Source organism: Dermacentor silvarum, chromosome 5 (assembly GCF_013339745.2).
Source record: "Dermacentor silvarum isolate Dsil-2018 chromosome 5, BIME_Dsil_1.4, whole genome shotgun sequence".
Lineage (NCBI taxonomy): Eukaryota > Metazoa > Arthropoda > Arachnida > Ixodida > Ixodidae > Dermacentor > Dermacentor silvarum.
In genome coordinates this window covers 49,611,918-49,630,946 of record NC_051158.1, presented here as the reverse complement: position 1 = coordinate 49,630,946, position 19,029 = coordinate 49,611,918, and the positions used below count along the sequence as shown (strand labels likewise).

Here is a 19,029-nt window from a genome sequence, read left to right as displayed (position 1 = left end):
ATGTCAACGTTGCCATGGCAACCGCGCTCCTGAAGCTTTTTCGGCTGTTCTCGATCTCTGAAAAGTGAGATCAGATTTTTCCGCCGGTGTCTGTCCCGCAGCACCTTTTGTTAGCGAGAAAAGCTGACTTTGGAGTGTGGTGTGTAAGCTTGAAAGTTGTGTTTTGGGTCTGTGAGTGTGAGTGTCGGCCAGCAACAGATCACTCAAGCAATCACGGCGCGGGTCTTCGTCGTCGTCTTCAACGTGCCACGGAAAAAACACAGGAGCGCGTCTGCTTCACTAAAACTGCTACAGAAGTTTTGTAGGATTTGTTTTGACGCGCGTCAGGAGCACACACTTCCGGCGGCTCGTAACAATGCAAGTTCAAAGTTCGCGCCCATCTACTCCGGCGAGCTGCAGAACCCCTGATTGGAGGCGCAAAGAGAGGTGGCACACCAACATGGCTGCACTTCCGGCTTCAAAAAAGTGACGTCAGGGCCTCTCCTGTTTTGTTTCCTTCCTCCATGGTATCCCATTTCTGCAATCAGCCCTCCGCGATTGGTTAAACATTCTTCCGTGCCACGCCCACGTCGCCTGTCTGCCACGCGACAGCATGAAAACAGCGTAAACTCGACATCTGCTATGTCATGAACATACTGGTAACGTATGATTGGACCGAACAAAATAAAAACAACTATTTCCGATTCTACGACTTTTTCGCCATTAACCCACCGCTATTGCTCAGCTTTCTTGTCAGGCTGCGCCCACATCGCCTGTCTGTCACGAGACGTCGCAAAACTGCAAAAACTCACCACGTCAAAGTGACTTGCACATTTTAAAGATGCATTAAAATGCCGAACAAAACGTTTTTTTAATATCTGGAAACTGTGGCATTCCCAAAGTAATAGAAGATGTCTGCCCGCCGATTGATCTGACAGTGGTTACGTGGGGAGAATGAATTTATTTGTGTATAATAAACATGCTTGCGTGGCAGTATAACGTTGTGGAGCCCTTTCGGCCACCTATACGACATCAATCCGCCAAGTAATATTCGCTGAGGAACTGTGTTTTAGTGGTATTTTTAACTTTTCGTTGCAAGCCGTTGCGATTTTTGACCAGCCGTCGTAAGCTAAGCAGGGGAAGCGGACCAATCGCAGACACCGGTACTACCCTCTTCCTCCACTTGCCTACTTCTACGGCGCTAGCTCGCCCCCCCCCCCTAGAACCACCTCTTCTTCTTCGGACTTCTCGCTTCTTGTCACCCAATTAGACAGGAAAAAACGCTGAAGGAAACCAAACAAAAATGACCTCCATTAACAGAGGAGAGTGCTTGATTGGACTGTTCAAACAAAAATGCAGGTCACCGCGCGGTGCTTGCGTCGGCGGTTACGTAAATATTATGTCAGGCGATTTGAACCAAAACAGCTTCGAGTAGTTTTACGTTATTGGGTCCCTGGCAATGCGAACATTCTAAGCAAGTGTGCCTCGCCCTGTACTACTCGTGCATCTCGTTCCTTCCGTGACTGCCATGGCATTACGCGGAAGCTTTCGTACAGTTCCCAACAGCGACAAAAGCACAGCCAATAGCCGTCGGAGCAAACATAACAAGAGGAACGCCCTGGATATTCGCCGTGACGTATCCCATAGTTTATCACGAGGCAAGAGTGTCCAAGACGTGAAAATGGCGTTTTGTGTGCATGGCTCTGCATATGAATGGACATGTTTGCCGTCGAGATCCGGAGCAGGAACGTTTCTGAGTTTGAGCTTGGCAAAGCTCAATGCGTAACGCTCAGACGAGCGACGAAGCGTGAGTCAGTGTCGTTTGTAATCTTTGTCATCTAATTTTTTTTTGCATCCGTAGCTGCTGATTTCGGCGATGCTGGGATGACAATGATGATGATTAATAAAATTTCGACTCGCATCACTTTTTAAACTAGGCCGCGACAAGCAGTGACCCAGATTGCAGTCTGGCATATTTTGCCTATCTCCATTTCGAAACTCTGTCTTCATTGAAACCTATATCATTTTATTGCATCCACCATGTGTCCCACGTAACTTCTACTGATAAGATATATGGGCGGAGCGTTACTCGGACGACTCACGAAGCGGGAAAAGAAACAGCATAGAAACAATATCGTTACATTATCGCGGGCCTGATTTGCAATCTATCCTTCTTCCGGCGCGCAGTGCCGTGCGAATAGTCGCACGATTTTAGGCTTAGAAAAAAACTTACATTCAACGCGTATTGAGCCGCACAAAGCTGGATTGGGGAATTTTTTCAGGATGGTCTACAATTTTCTCATTGTTGCTTTTGCTGTGAATACAATATCTCAGACGTTGAATAATTATAGTGGCATACGCTCAACTGTACGTTTCAAATAATAATTGATAACTAATTACGCAGTTAGACGAAATACCAAAGATATCACTTGCTCCAAGTCGCGGCGAACCGCCGTAAATTGGTACTCCTAGGTACGTGGCACTTCCATACTACTTTAAGTAATTTTTGCGCAAGTTACGTGAAACACATGCTATGGTTGCTAATACAGATAATGAGCGTGGTTCCAAGCATTTCCTTTTTTTTTTCATCTCGAAACATCCTTTGCTGCTTATGTTGGCCACCGACCAGTTACAAAACGAAAACGCCGTAGCGTGCTCTGACTGGTGCATGACGTCTACGTCTCGCCGATCTTTTTCTCTTTTTTTTCTCGTACATGTTTATCGCTCTGTCAATCTGAGCTGGAATATGAGTGCCTCTGATGCCTTGCGTAACAAGCGGAACTAAATTTCCCGGTACCTCGAATGAAATGACGGGAGAAAATTTCAGAGCGAATGTCCTCGAATGAAGATCCAGATGACAAATAAACCGATTTTTTCACGATGTGAGCATTTTTTCTTTTTTTTTTTTCTGTTATTGGGGGGTGGCAGCTGCAATTTCCGGGTAATAATGGGTATTTACTACGGACGAAAGTCAAGCGAAGCGCAATCCTTTGGCCAGCTTGTCTGACACATTCGCGATGTTATGATCGAACGGAAAGCTCATGAATAAGCCGCAATGGATGAAGCGTGCCACTCCGGCACGCTAGGCAATCTTGTGGTTTGAGCGCTTGGGAAATGGACTTTTGGTTGCAATCGATGTCATGAAACACGAATACGGACCTCGTGAGTGATCGTTTGATGATTCATTGATGTCGCAGCAGGCATAACGCGCAATCTTCTGCCACGCGTGTTACCCAGACAGTGTCGAAAAGTCCAATTCCATTTTCAAAATGAAAGCTTGGATAGAACGCTCACCATGTTGATTTGTTTAGTATTTGCGGTAGGGGATTACACTCCATGTTTTATTTGTGGCGAAAGCTGATGTCAGAGCACGATACAAGTTTCCTCTGTGCCAACGCGCAATGCAGAATAGAGCGTTTGCAATTTCTGCAATTACTAAAGCACTCAAAATATCCGACAGAACGACTGAAGAAGGTCGCTTATGTCTCAACAATGATCACGCGTTACTGATTTTCTTTTTCGCTCTTACTTCCCCTATGCAGTGGGACTCGTGTTTATGTTTTCTGGCTCTACTTGACGGTTATTGCAATATGTATGCCTAAAGCTTGCTGATGTGCTTTGTTTGACTGCGAGAGAATTGCGGGATTCGTTAGTATTTATACTTGGCTGTTTATTTTGATAGGCAAGACACGGTTGCGTATGAACACTTGTTTACAAACGGACCGTATACCGTCAACTCGACGGAGCAGTACGTCAGCTCGTTAGGCTGGCTGCCTAATGTAGTTGAGTAGCGCGGCTAATGCTGTTTAAATAAAAGTTAAAAATTATTTGCAGTTTCGCCCGGAAAGGCGGAGCACTAAAAAGGAAAAGCAAGGTTTGGCGACGTGCTAGGGTTTTTCGGACGTTGTTCCAACAAAGCGCAGGGGATTGACATGTTGCCGTGGCACAACATTCGAGAAAACTGCTGCTGCGCAGTTGTATCAGCCCTCTGGCGCCTCAAAACCGGGCTCCTCAAAACGCTGGCGTGAAGAACGGCACCGCCAGCAGCGTTCCAGACATCGCACCCAGGCGGCGCCGGAGACGAGAAACACGGAAAATTATTGGCGTTTGTGAGCGCTCTGTGGAAGAAATGGACAGCTTTAGCTTGAAGTTTGTTGGCCGTTACGCTCCGACCAGTATGTGCACACCACGGAGTGGTGTGCACATCCTGCTGTGCACATCACGGTGTGGTGTGCACGCAGTTGATCAGCAGTAACAATAGTGTTTGTTGCAACGAGGCTTTAATTGAACATTTTTGTGTGTGTGCTGGTTCTTGCATCCAAACGCACTGCGCGTCACTCGCGTCTCTGAAGGCCTTCTGACCTCGGGCGCTTGGTATATGGCAGCACAATGGTGACGACGGCCTCGATCGTTCGTATGATTGTTTTTTGCAGTGAAAGTGTAAACAAATTGAATAGAGTCAAAAGGCCACAGTCACTATCATCGTAATATGACGGTCTTGTATCCATTCGCGCCAATGTATTTGATACCGAAAAGTGATTGATTGATTGATTGATTGATTGATTAATATAAGTGATTTAACCACCTGCGTACCTTAACATGCAAGGAAGCCACACTTCACTGCAGATTCAATATTTCTACACGCGCCATGAAAAAAAAGAAAAAGGAAAAGACACATGCAAATAAAATGATTGTGCGAGTGTGTGGTCGACTACTTGTTGTTCGTGTATCGCGCCACAAAACGCGGCACGGAGACACTGGCGGCGCCTATAAACTCTAAAATTTGAAATTACGAAGTAGCTACACGGCAGTTTTCCTGCGCATGCGTGCATGCACATACACACATACATACATACATACATACATACATACATACATACATACATACATACATACATACATACATACATACATACATACATACACACATACATACATACATACATACATACATACATACATACATACATACATACATACATACATACATACATACATACATACATACATACATTCATACATACATACATACATACGAGGGGCGTTCATAAAGTTCGCATTATTGGCATGAAAAAGGAGAGACAAAGAAACGACATTTTATTGGAAGTTTATTCGTCCTCTACATAATCTACTCCCAAAGTCACGCGCTTCATCCAACGATGCATAAGCTGCCACAGTCCAGTGCTGTAGAACTCTTGATTTGAGAGCTCAGATGTAGATGTAGATGTAGAGCCTTGGAGTTACTGGCACTCCAAGGAAGAGCTCGACTCAAGCGATGACTTCTTCATCGTCCCGAAAATATTTCCCGCGCTGTGTGCTCTTCATGTGAGGGAAGAGGAAGAAGTCAATTGGTGCGAGGTTAGGTGAATATGGCGGGTGAGGCAAAATTTTGTAGCCTAAGGAGGCTGAATGCGTCGCCGTCACATGTGCTGAGTGGGCCGGTGCATTGTCATGAAGCAGACGGACACCTTTCGTGCGCTTTGCTCTACGCTTCTCCGTGATAGCACCTCGCAATTTGGTGAGAAGCTGGCAATAGTACTTTGCTATAATAGTTTGGCCTTTACTGGCATAATCTGTGAAAAGAGCACGACGGTAGTCCCAGAAGACGCTCAGCATGACCTTGCCTAATGACGGCACAACCTTGGCCTTTTCTGGCGCGGGTGAGTTTCCGTGGTTGCAATGTTTGCTTTGAAGTTTAGTTTCAGGGTCATAATTGTGCGCCCAACACTCATTCATGGTTATCAGGCGTTCGAAAATGTGGTCAGGGTCGCTCTCGCAAAGCTTAAACATTTTTGCGGCTGCTTCCTTCCGCAAGTGTTTTTGCACTGGCGTCAGCAAACACAGAACCTAGCGCGCGGCAAATTTCGTCATATGCAGGTTGTTGTGAAGTATGTTGTGCACAGAGCCTGCACTCACGTTAACCCGTCCTACTTATTCTTCAACAGTTACCCGCCGGTCAGCGAGTACGAGAGCCTCCACCACTTGCGCAGCAATTTGTGGTTCGCCATCGAGCGATGGGCGGCGACTTCGTTCTTCGTCGTCCAGGCTTGTTTGACCGCACTGAAATCGTCAGTGTCACTGAAATAATCAGTGTCATAGGCTGGGGCATTGTCACCGCACACCGCCAGAAGCTCGGCGTGAATTGTCTTGGCATCTTGTTCCTTCAAATACAGAAAGCGGATCACTGCACGTGCGTCGACTTTCCCGATGGGTGCTGCCATTTTTGTTTTGGCCCTCTAGCGGTGTTGCGCGGCCATCATATTGAACAATAGGTTTATATTACGCTAAAACTAGACAGACACACACTCATTTTGATGCATATCGTGCACGCCTTTTCCAAATCTGTCGCACTGATAATACGAACGTTATGAAGGCCCATCGTACATACACACACACACACACACACACACACACACACACACACACACACACACACACACACACACACACATATATATATATATATATATATATATATATATATATATATATGAAAAGGTAGAAAAATAATTACCTTACTGGGATTAGAAAAATGAATACGAAGAACAACATCACATTTAATTTACAAACAACATAGACGCAGAAATGTATACGTTCTCACTTCCTGAATAAGAGCAGAAGGTACCTAGAGAAAGTCCTGTAAGGCTGAGCAAACAAACATTCCCGTCACTTTGTTGCACATTTGCACACCTTTTTTTTGCGTCGTTCTCTTTCAGAAGTCCGCTGTCGCCACCTTGATGAATAAAATCCAAATATTGTAATGAAGTAATCAATATTATTACACATGCATTCCACTTCCACATATTATTGGGTACACCGACGTGGTGCCTGCGTGTAAACAATTCGGTCAAATACAAATGAAACACAATTACACCCACTCATCACACCCTTACGCTTCTTGCTACTAACACCCCTTCAAAATTTCCCAGAAACCTTTTACTCTGCTAAAAGCAAGACTCTTTTACACCGGCACTCGCGCGTCACGTGTATACAAACACCGATGCTATTAATCACGATGTATCGATCACGTTTCGCTTCATTTTTTTAAGCAAGGCCCATTGGAAAGTAACGAGGCTCGATCATATGCGAAAGAACTAAGGCGTATTGCTGAAACTTACTTTATTCCCCCTTGAATCTCCAAGTAAGGCTGAGACATACATTATCTTTCGCCCTTCAATGCGCAGAAAACGTGTTCACGAAGTCGGTGGCGAAATTCGATTATTTTTTTCCGAAGCTACAGCTGCTTCGTATATGAAGTAAGACAAATGTACGCTCCATTATTGGGACACTGAAACCAAACCGCTGTGAACGAGTCGTAAGTTTCTGTACTTCTACGTTTTTTTTTTTCTCCTGTTGTCGTGCTTGCGCTTTGCAGTTTGCTTCTTTGTTATTGTGCAATGGAGGGTAATTTATCCTCATTCGAACCAACATGAATGTCTCGCTTCTTTTTTATCCTTGAATCCTTGAATCGAAAGCAAACGCTTGTGTTCCTTCCACCCACTCACTTGTTTTTAGCGGCTGCTTCTTTTAGTTGCTTGCTTGGCTGTGAGCGTGCACGAGAGCTTCCCCGAGGAGATTGTATATCTTGAATCGATGGTGCTATGGTTTTGTTTTCACCGCTGATAACATGAACGCTATCCCAGTTAGGCTGCGCCGTACATGATCGAATGCTGATATCTATCCATGTATGTATGTATGTATGTATGTATGTATGTATGTATGTATGTATGTATGTATGTATGTATGTATGTATGTATGTATGTATGTATGTATGTATGTATGTATGTATGCATGTATGTATGTATGTATGTATGTATGTATGTATGTATGTATGTATGTATGTATGTATGTATGTATGTATGTATGATATTTTAGTGCATTATGATTCTTAAGGTACTTCACGCACTTTCTGGTGCTATCTATCTATCTATTTATCCATCTATCTATTTAACCATTTTCCCGCCTACCGGTGGCACTGGGTACTCCGTAGTCGAATGGCTGGTTCATCGGGCTGCTGGGCGGACGGAACAGGGTTCGGAACCAACCATCGGGCTAACTTGGGTCACTCAGTATGTGGCAGTGTGTACATACGTGCGGTTCTCCAACGAACTTCTTTCACACCGACACGGGTCACTGTAAAATGCTGGCCCGGGTAGGCATCGCTGTTCGAAGAAACACTTTGACGCAGACGTGGAGCACTGTGCGCCACTCGATCGTTGCTTGTCTTCAACGAGCCTCGTTGATGCCAACTTGGAATAACTGGGTATTTGCCAGTATAGGTCCGTGCCGCTCTTTAACGAACGTCCTTGACGGCAACTTGGGTAACTAGTTACGTGTGACCGGGAATGTGCCGCTCTACAATTACGAACTATAACCCTTAAATTTCTCAGAGTGCTGAGCGGAATCGAACGCACGTCACAAGAGCTCATCAAAGGCAGCAACCCGACGCATTAGCAGGCTGCGTCACAAACGCACTTGTCATGTGCCGTTCTTCAATGAACCTCTCACCAACTTGAGTCACTGATTATGTGCCACTCAGTCTGCGGTAAGCGAGAGAACACTTCTCAACGTTCGCAGGCACCAGCGCGCCCCGCTTTTCGTCTCGGATGTCGCCGTGCGTCCTGAAAGAAGCGTGAGAGAGAAGTCCGGTGGCCGCATGACGCATTCCGCAGCGTTCATACGCATCGGCGCGCCATGCATTTCGGAGGCCACGCACAAGCTTCGTGGTGGCGGGGATAGATGGCGCCAGGTGTTCTGAGGGAAGCGCGAAGGAGGAGTCCCACTCCAATACGTGCCTCATACATAACTCGTTTCGACCGTGGCAATAAGTTGTGTCGCGTTATTGATCCAATGCTACATTATTACAATCGGTAGTCGTCGTGCGATGGGTTCTGGCGCAATTTTCTATAATAGTATTTATTACTTATCTCAATTGGTTCCTTCATTTGTATTAGTGCCACTGTACGCTCCTTTAATGTGAATTGTCGGGTTACCAAAATAAACAACAAATGAAGCTGTTTTTGACGCGTTGCTTGGTCTGGCCTGACGAGACCAGCCTCTACGCCTGCAACTACAAAACGTACTTATTTACTGCCATGAAGAATTTGATGTATAAAGTGTACTCAAATTCCTTCTTCTTACTACTACTATATTATTATCGGTCAGAGTATTAGTTATCGCTTCATTGCTTATCGTTCTTTCTTTCATAAATCGTTGTTTAAAAGCCCAATCTCTTACCAGGCATGACGTCACCGCAGTCAACCGAGAAGGAATGCCGGCTCGACCGGCTCGGTGTCGAACTCCGGTTGGGCGAGAAGCGTGGCCTCACTTTGGGAGAGTTCCGGACCTGCGATCATGAAAGGACGGTGTAAACAATGGCACTGAGAGGGGCTAAAATGAAAGGATAAAGAAACCAAGAAAGCCTCAGTAGCAGGAAAAGTTGAGCATGTTTGTACGGGTTTGTTTTCTTGTGTAGTACGGTGGCCGCAGCCGACGAAAGCACACAGGCGAAGAACAGGCGGAGAGAAAGGCCGACTCGGAGCTCGTACTTAATTTAACGGAAGTCACAAGAAAATAAGGGCTATTCAATAATAATTTAAGAGACAAAATGTACACAGCAAACAACTGTATTTCAGCGTGCGCCGAACAGAGGTGATAAACTTAAGTCAGTAAAAGCAATTAAGGTGGTTCATTGCTTTTGAACTCTCGTTAATTGTGAGCGCTGAATTCTACAAGAGGATGAGAAATCTCAGGATGTGTAGAGACAAAGGAAACAAATACGGACATAGATGGGATAGCTAGCTAGCTAGCTAGCTAGATAGATATATATTTATCATATATAGATCGATCAATACTGGTAGATATATATAGATGATGGAGGCGGGGAATAGCAAATTTGGATCAAACAAACGATACGTCATTTGACGTCACGTAACTCCATTCGTTACAGTCCTAATATATAAAGAAGTTTGTCTGCAAAACTGGTCACAGGGAAACAGTCAAAATGTGTAAGTACAAAATGTGTAAAGTAGTGCATTTATGCTACTATTTGCAATGCACTATTTGCAATGATTCTGCAGCCTCGCCTGCTATGTACGAGACGGAATGAAGTCTTCGTTGTAAACGAGAACGCTGAACTTGTGTTCGTTTTTCCCTACAATCGAAAAAAAATTGAAAACAAGTGTCCGTCTTTTCTCGAGACTCCACAACAGCACAAAGAAGTTTCTTAGAAAGAAGCGGCCGCCCCGAAAGGAAACAATACCTAGAAAGAAGCAAGCCTATGCTTGGTGTCGCGGAGGCGAACGAAACTAGCAGGCAGTTACCCGACTGCGTTCTTTTGTTTTCATAAATAAACGCCTTTTTTTCCGCCACATGTTCATAAAATCGCCGACGCGTAATGTTGGCTGGGCTATCTTCACAGTCGCCTAGGAATCCAGCGAACAACACGTAAAGAGTTTTAGCGTTCCTGGAAGTATACCGTCCTAGAATTACGGTCAGGGTCCCGAGAAGATCATTCAAGGAATAAGGAGTACGATTCCTGCTATGCGCTGACTACGAAGCCCAAGCTGGGTTAGTCAGTTGCCGAGCATTTCGCTGAGGCCACAAATTAAGAAAGAAGCCAGCCAGTGCCTCGCCGCGAGCCGTAGTAGCTATGGCATGTTCCTTTTCTTTTTACTGTGTGTATCTTTTGATTTTTAATGCGAAAGGCATCCCATGAGGCAGGACAGCCGGTGTTGTCCGCGACGAGTTGTACCTAAAACCAACGTGATGTCATCTGCGTCAGGTATACCGTCAGTAGTAATACAGAAGATAGGAATTGATATAACAAAGTTAATTAGTAGTAATTAAGTGTAAATATTATAAATTAAAGTTAATTAAGGGGAACTCGAGTGAATGAAAGTTAGAACAAGTTAGAGTCAGGTGACTTAAGGTGGTGTAAGTAGAATTAAGGTGAAGTAAACTGAATGAAGGTGAATTAAAGTGCATTAAGGGGAATTAAGGTTGGTACAAATCATAGCAATGTGGATTAAGGTCGATTAAAGTTGATTAAGGTAGAGTTGTGAAGGGCACGTGATAATGTGTGAGATCCTGTATCGTGACGTGACCAATTAGGTAGAGAAGTCATAATGCTTTCGCATTCAAATCATGTAAGAATACTTAAGTGATTGTCATTTTTTGTATCCGGTTGTTGTTTTTGCGTGTAAGTGAAGCTGCTAAAAAAAGACAGGGGTGGAAGAGAATGCGGTGTCTTAATACATACTTCAACGTAGTATTCACACTTATATATACAAAGGCTGGGGTAATTTGGCAGCTTTGCCGACTTGCAGCGAAGGACAGCGGGTTAACACCTGGGGTTCTTTAAAGCGCATTTAAATATGAATGTACGAGAACTTTTTTTTTGCACGAAATGCGGCCGCCGCGGCCGTGATCGGATTCATGACCTGGAGCTCAGGAGCTCAACGCTATAGCCACTCAGCTGCCGTGGTGAATATTTCGGTGAGAATATCACGAGCGTTTGTCATTCCTTTTCTTCCCGACTATCCCGATCATAATAAGATTTTATGTATCACAAAATAAGCTGACTGGACCGCTGGGAAAAGAGCCGTTAAGAAAGCTCGACAGGGTACGTTTGCACGGTTACATCGAAGCAAGTGATGAAATCTTTTCGACCAAGTAAATAAAATTGCACCTCTAAAGTATAGATGAGTATACTTGGGCACCATCTATACGGATCGTATTGAACAAGAACAAATCTGACAAACCACTATCGCCCTATTAAAATTACACTTGCTCTATGTATATTTCACTGAAAGGAGTACATGTCAGCAGTTGCCTGCAGCTGAGGGCGGCAGTGTGTCACGGAACTCGTGAGGCGAGCGGGAGGTACATAATGGCAACACGGACAATCAACCACGTGCAGGTCAGAGCGCCAAGCGAGATCTGTGGAAATCTTTCGTCGGGCATGTCGGCCCCGCTTCTTCGACAGGACTCTTCCGCTGTAACTTATTCGCGCGCGGATCAACAGAACTTTGCGTCGGGAATCGAACGTGCGATAACTGCTCACTGCGTCGACAGCAAAGCGTCGTCGACGGTGGCTTAGTATCGATTGCGCTTGTCACGGACGTCTGTGAAGTGTTCGGGGTGGAATCTAGCGTGGAAGCGCGCATGTTACCGTACCGCTTGCGTCACCGCTTACGATGCGGCGGCTACTGACAGCCACGAAATGAATTGTTCGCCGCACAAACACCTGTGACGAGCAGGATATAAGAAGGAAGCGCCGATTTACCGAAACGTACCCTTGTCTGCTTCGCCTCCGACACGAGGGCCTTAAAGGCTGATTCACACTACGCCGACACGACAGCGATGTTGGTCTGCCGAGAGATTACGCGAGCAGTTTACAGGACGGAAAACGCTGTGACCAACGGTTTAAGGGAAGGAGAAAACGCTGTCGCCAACAGTCGGCAGACCAAAATCGGTGCCGTGTTGGCGTAGTGCGAATCAGCCTTAGAGCTCATTTACATTAGGTCCACAGGACGCCGATTTTGGTCTGCCGACTGTTGGCGACAGCAATGTACAGGAAGGAAAACGCTGTCGCCAACAGTCGGCAAACCAAAATCGGTGTCGTGTCGGCCATGTGTGAGTGAGCCTTTACAGAGATGACATTATGATGCCCTATATAGCAGCCATTTACAGGGTGTTTCAGGTAACTTGAGCCAAACTTTAAATATAAGAAAATGTCACGCAGCTGGACAGAACCAAGGTAATGTTGTTTGCCGTCGCTTGGCGATACTCAGATTAGTTGTGGCATTCCGCCCCAGTCGCACATTTAGTCCTAATTAATCAATTAGGTTTTCAAATACTATAATTAGATGAAAAGTATCAATGGGACAATTGTAGAGAACATGAAAAACTCCCGATACAAGTTTCTGTTGCTCGATACGTGCTACATAAAAGTGTTTTTCCGAGCGTGAAAGAAGCCCGAGAATACTAGCAAAATAGGTGACCGGTAAAACGAGCAATCGCAAGGAATCGTGGTGCGCGCCGTCTGCTGGCAGCTTCCGGTTCGATTGACGACGCGGCGGCATCGGCGGCATGCCCGGCGCACGTGTTTTTTTGCGCGGTTTCAACTGTCAGTCGAGTGAAGCTTTCCGTCCGCTTTGTCGACCAGCAATGTCGTACCATTCATGCAGCTAAATTCTAGGTTTCAGTTCACTCTGGGCGCGACGATGACAAGCCAAGAAAGGTAAGGATACGCTTTTATTCATAAACGAACTTTGGCTTTAGTTTCGGCAGCCTTTTTTGTTTCTGACAGGTTTAGCTCTACGACATTAGCCGCTGCTTGGACGCACCGTCACTGACTACTGTGCCGGCGGGTCAGTCAGACAGATGAAAAAGTTATCTTTATCCGATAGCTTATCAAGCGTATAGAAGCATTACTTATAAAATTGGGTGCTGAGGCGATGGCTGCAGTGGTCTGGTAAATGCTGCTCTGTGATCGTCGGTAACGCCGCAGCTAGCGTAATTAGAAAATGAAGTGCTGGAAATGTTTGAAACCTTCGCGCGCTGTCAGATGCATTTCTCGGTTGAAACTCGCGGTTCATTTCAAGTGGTACGTAGTTAGAAGTTTCCGCTTTGTTGTCAACAATGGCCGTATTGCTCACATATTGCGGCTGCGCATTGCCACTATCTGTGTGCAAGGAACTAAGGTGGGCTAGTTGGCTACGAGTACTTAATATGTATCTGGCTGTGTCCCCCTTAAATTTGCGCTGTAAAAGCATGTTTCATAACATGTACCTCCATGTGTGGATGCGGGCACTGAAATATTTCTGGTTGCTTGAGTCAATCTTAAAAAAATAAATATCTTGGGGAATCATTCCGTGTCAGCCCTTACACAGCTCATCGGCGCCTGATAAGTGGCACTGCGTACGTTCCTTTTCTCTTTGTTCTCTGATAGTCTCTGCCATGTTACAGTTTTGGAAGTGGCAGCCATACCTCTGATGCTTGCGCACAGCTGACTCAGCAAGAGATGCTGCAAAGCAGTAGTTACATGCGTTCACATTTAACGCTTGAATTTGAGCAGCCAACGGCTGAGCAGCCGACCATGGTTTTGCTAGGCGCCTGCAAACGGGTAATCTGCGAGTGTGTCAATACGCTTCAACGGAAGCGCATCAATACGCTTCAACGGCGAAGCGGTGGCGGCAGCTGCGCTGCCTCCAACCGGAAACAGCCAGCAGACTGCACATCCCAGAATCCCTCGCTCTTTTACGGGTCACCTATTGCCGCGCGGCTGGCCGCTGTGTGTGCGGTAAACGCAGTTTTTCTTGCTCTAACAGGTAGAAGTACGAGATAAAAGATGAGCGCTTCTATTATACGTGATTACGACTTAAGAATACTAGAAAACGGCCAATTTCAGGAAAAGAAATCCTGGTGCGTTGGCCATGGCTCATGTCTTGCGAGTATGAAGCGTTTGTATTTTGTGCTCCCAGCGTTTTATGTGGTCAACGTGGTGTTTGAGTGATCTTGACTTATCACCCGCGTCGCACAGAGCGGGAATTCGCTGTAAAGTGCGTAATGTTCGATACATACACATTATAATCCTCACAGGCCTCCAACGATAGCTCCGTGTGTTTCGTTCACGAATTCTTATAATATCGAAAGGGTGCTCGCAGAGAAGATTCCTTTTACTAAAACCGGCGTCGCGATTTTTTTTTTTTTTGCTCGAAGTTCAAATGAAAACTATGCCATTATTTTCCATAAAATGTGACACCTTATCCATTCAAAAATAACACCGAGCACTATTGGAAGTGCGCTAAAATCCCCCCCCCCCCAAAAAAAATAAAGAAAGAAAGAAAAACATGCAGAGCACCAAAATAGCTCTAGAAAAATACGGGTAACGATAGCTAGCACTACGGTATTTTATTCCACTATTACACGTCGCATCGTTAAAAACAAGTCCAATGACGTCCCAGTAGACATCGTGTCCTTTGAAAAAGAGACCCGTTCTCCTCAGCTTTTCTTCGTTTGATATCTTTCTTTCATTTATTTTATCTTACCTTCTTTTCTTTACTTTCTTCCTTTACTTACTTTTTGAAAGGGGGGGGGGGGGGGGCGAGTGCTCAAAAAGCGGGGAACTCGAATAGCTCTCCAGAGAAGTCATTTCCCGCTGCCGCAGAAGAACTTCGAACACGCCGTTATTATATTCGTGGGAGCCAAAAAGCAACGACTTCGTGTTGGCAGCCGGTGGGAGGCCGCCAGGGAGTGAGCCAAGTTCGTTCAATACCACAAAATATACTTTAACGTCCTCATAATGAGTGCTGTAACGAATCGAGAACTTCTTCGTGCCCCATAATTTCGGTGCTCTCGAAGCTTCCATGAAATGAATCGTTAGCCGTCCTTACAGTAAGCAAGAAAAATGAAGGAAATGAGTCCAAGAGCGCACCAATGAATTGCCGGTTACCCGTCGTATGTGAATTATTCGGCGCTCAAATGAAATGGGACGCACGCAAGGCATTGACACCTACATAAAGAACAAATTGATAAAATGGTAAAGATAGAAATACCTAATACGGGTGCATCTGGATCCCACGGTTATCAGTAAAAAGCCACTAAAAGCTTGGCACCTAAATGCAGGAGAGAGAGAGAAGCTTTAATGATATGCTAGCGATGTTAGCTTGGCTGTTCGTCTGACATGCTACTCCAAGTGCTGGAAGCGATCACGCTGATCTATACAAAGAAACGGAAGCATCAGGGTGTGCTCCTTAACAAGCCGCCATTCTTACTTGCTAGGAGCAACTGATGGTTGGTTCATGTTCGGATTTCTATCGTTAACAATGTTTTTTTTTTCTTGCCTATCTCAATGTGTGTGTGTGTGTGCGTGCGTGCGTGGGTGCCTGTGCGTGTGTGTCTGCGTGTGTGTGCCTGTGCGTGTGCGTATGTGTGTGTGTGTGTGCGTGTGCGTGGGCGTGTGTGAGTGTGTGTCTGTGTGTGTGCGTGTGTGACATCAGATTTCGCGGTTCGACGCATGTGCTCCTCACTATCGTTCTACGGGAGAGTAACTTGTTTTGGTGGGCACAGTTTCACCCAATACAGAGGTAGTTTTGGGACTCTCTCTCTCTCTATATATATATATATATATATATATATATATATATATATATATATATATATATATATATATATTGAGTGGGGTTGCTCAACGGGGACCAGACAATCAATGAGTGGGCAGGATTTTCACAATTTCGTGGTAATGTTTGCTTTTCGGACGCTGGTGATAGCCCCGAGGGACTTCCACAAAAATTAAAATGCTAAATTAAACTGGGCTAACTAACTAAGCTGGAATTAATTACGCCTCCGCAATAGCGAAACACCACCAAAATAATGAAAGCAGGCTTACTAAGGCAAGACCCACGCGGCTAGGACAGACGGGATCCGAGACTACCGTGAACTTCCCGCGCTTGTTTTGGAAAAAAACTATAGTTTTTTTTAAAATTAACGTAAATTAATTATGGGATTGTACATGCCGAAACCATGATCTGCATATGAGGCACGCCGTTGGGGGAATCCGGTATAATTTTAACCACCTGGGATTCTTTAGCGTGTACCCAAAATTTGTACACTAGCAGGTTTTTCTTTTTTGTTTTTTTTTTTTTTCATCGATATGCGGCCGCCGCGGCCGGGGCCGTACCCGTGACCTCTATCTCAACAGCGCAATGCCATAGACACTGGGCTAGCGCGGCTTGTGAGGTTTTCAGTGCCCACTCTGTTCTAGGTAATTGTTTTCCTATGGATAAACGCCATTGCACTGTACCAGACGTCCAGAGTATCAGCTTATCAAGTTTCGACAAACATCTGCTACGCCAGGACAGCCAAGGCTCTCAAAATACTTTGAAATACATCTATGACGTCAAACTGACGTACTGGGGCGTAGGTATCACTGCCGAAAATAATAAAAGAATGTTTGGTCTTTTGTTGAAGTGAAGCCTAATATCTTTCTTCGCTTTATTTTTATAATTATGCTCATCGCTGCTAGTTCAAACAACAACTAATTACCCGCTTTCGCGTCACATAAATTCCGACGTGTACGTCACATTCGAATATCTGTATTCTGAAGCACTGCTCTATAGTGGGCTAGCTCGAGCTATGGTGACGAAGAAGACGCGAGTTGCGGTCATGGTGATTTGTACAGATGAAAAAAGATTTACGTGTGACGGGGTGAATATGAAGAAGATGAAAGTCACGTAATGTGCTCGCAATATATATTAAAGACGGCAGTCTTTATTGGGCTACGTAAACGCGAAAAACTTTGTCTGTCCTGTCACTCGATTCAACCGCCCGGCCAAAACCAATCAAGCTACTATAGCACTGCTGGTACGGGGTCATACACGTCAAAATTATACAGCGCAAAGGGAATCTGAGGCCTATTTGAGGAAAAATATATGTACATAACCGTGATCCGCAGCGTTCATTAAATTAAGAATACACATTGGACCGGCTTTTACTTTAGTAAATGAAAAGTCAACGAGTTAGAAATGGTGTCGAAGAGACGCTACGCGTTAAAAACAAGCTGACTGAAGCCGTGGATCTGTAGCCGGCTTTAAGCCAACAGTAATAAAAGGTACCAACAGATGGCGCGAGAGCAGGACGAACGCGGGAAATTGGAATTGAAATCAGCATAACCTCCATTATATCCATCATGGGAGGAATGAGAGGGGAGGGGAAGAGCGTGAGTGGTGGAAGGAAGAGAGGAGAGGGTGTTACGTGTCAGGGGCGGCAGAAGACTATCGTCTTTCGACGTCATTTGCAGCGAACCAAGCAGATATGCGGGCAATTTTCTTTCTATCGAAAGTAATTATCTTTCACGCCAAATCCATAAAAGTAAAGCTGGTAACGTTTCGAAATTCCAGGCAGCTGTACCTTTGTTCGCGTAGGTTCCTTTTATGTAAAAAAGGCATAGGGCATGGCCCTGCAGTGAAAGGAAGCCATTTAAGGTCAAACGAATTAAAGCTTTGGCAATTCTGAGTCGATCCCTAACAACCAGATATGCTGAAGCATACCGCGGACGCTGCTGGTGTGTAGAGGTGTCATGATAATGACCCGACGTACGATGGTCAGGCGAAAGACAAGGCGTAGGCGTTCGAAAGAGGTGGTGAAGTGACCTTCATCCGTAATCAGGCTGCTTCGTTCCTGCGTTCATGCATACATAAACAAACGTAGACTTGGCTGCGTTTGATGACCTGCTCATCGATAGTTATCTCACACCGCCTTTCGAAATAGCGATGATCTGTTGATGTGCAAAATCTGAGCCCGAATTCACAAAGGTTCTTGTACGTAAGTGCCACTTACCGTAACAGAAGGTGGTATGTTGAACATAAGGATAGCCTGAGATCTGTTTTTTTTAGCAGTTTTATCATAAGAACTACTTCGCGAATGTAAGAGCAGTGACTTTGTGCTAACTTTTGAGAACTTACACAAATATTTCATGTTTAGTTTTTTTCTCTAAGGTATTACGTGTAGAGCTCGTGGTTAAATGTTTTTTTTTTCTGTGCCATATGGGAGGTTTATTCTTTTTGTGTGTTTGTTGTGCAGTGACTTACATATTTTCAGGTAATGAGCACTGTGATTGGACATTTCACATGTTGCCGAATTTTCTGGTTCCTCATTATGCATATCTTAGACTATGCTTGACTTATGTATTGCTTTACGCCTACCACATTTTGTTTTCTTTCTTCGTCTTTTTTTAGATTTCAACGTTAAATTGTGCTTATTTTAGATTTTGAAACTGCAGCGCGCACACAAGAAACGAGGACAATAAGGCGAAGGTGACAGACAGGCGCATTTTCTGCAGTTTCAAGATGAATAGTTACCAACTCGCCCAACTTTCAGTACTTTTACAACTTATTTTAGATGTTTATGTGCTCGCCGTCTCTTCAGTGGCCTTTTTTTTTATCGTGCTTACCACGTTTAGTGCACAAGACCTTCGAAGTACCTAACACGAATAGAACGAGCCAACCTGAAGAAATAATCAAAGTGATCACGTAAGCTTCTTTCTTT

The 19,029-nt window shown here is 44.9% G+C and overlaps 1 protein-coding gene across 1 annotated transcript in view; it reads right to left on the bottom strand.

Annotated features, from left to right (window-relative positions):
- The window catches only part of LOC119452396 (GTP-binding protein REM 2), a 185,431-nt gene that overhangs the window by 9,017 nt on the left and 157,385 nt on the right, over window positions 1-19,029 (bottom strand). Inside the window, exon 2 of the mRNA XM_037714580.2 lies at window positions 9,217-9,325. Within this exon, the coding sequence (XP_037570508.2) occupies window positions 9,217-9,325 (109 nt within the window). The remainder of the gene's footprint in view (window positions 1-9,216; window positions 9,326-19,029) is intronic.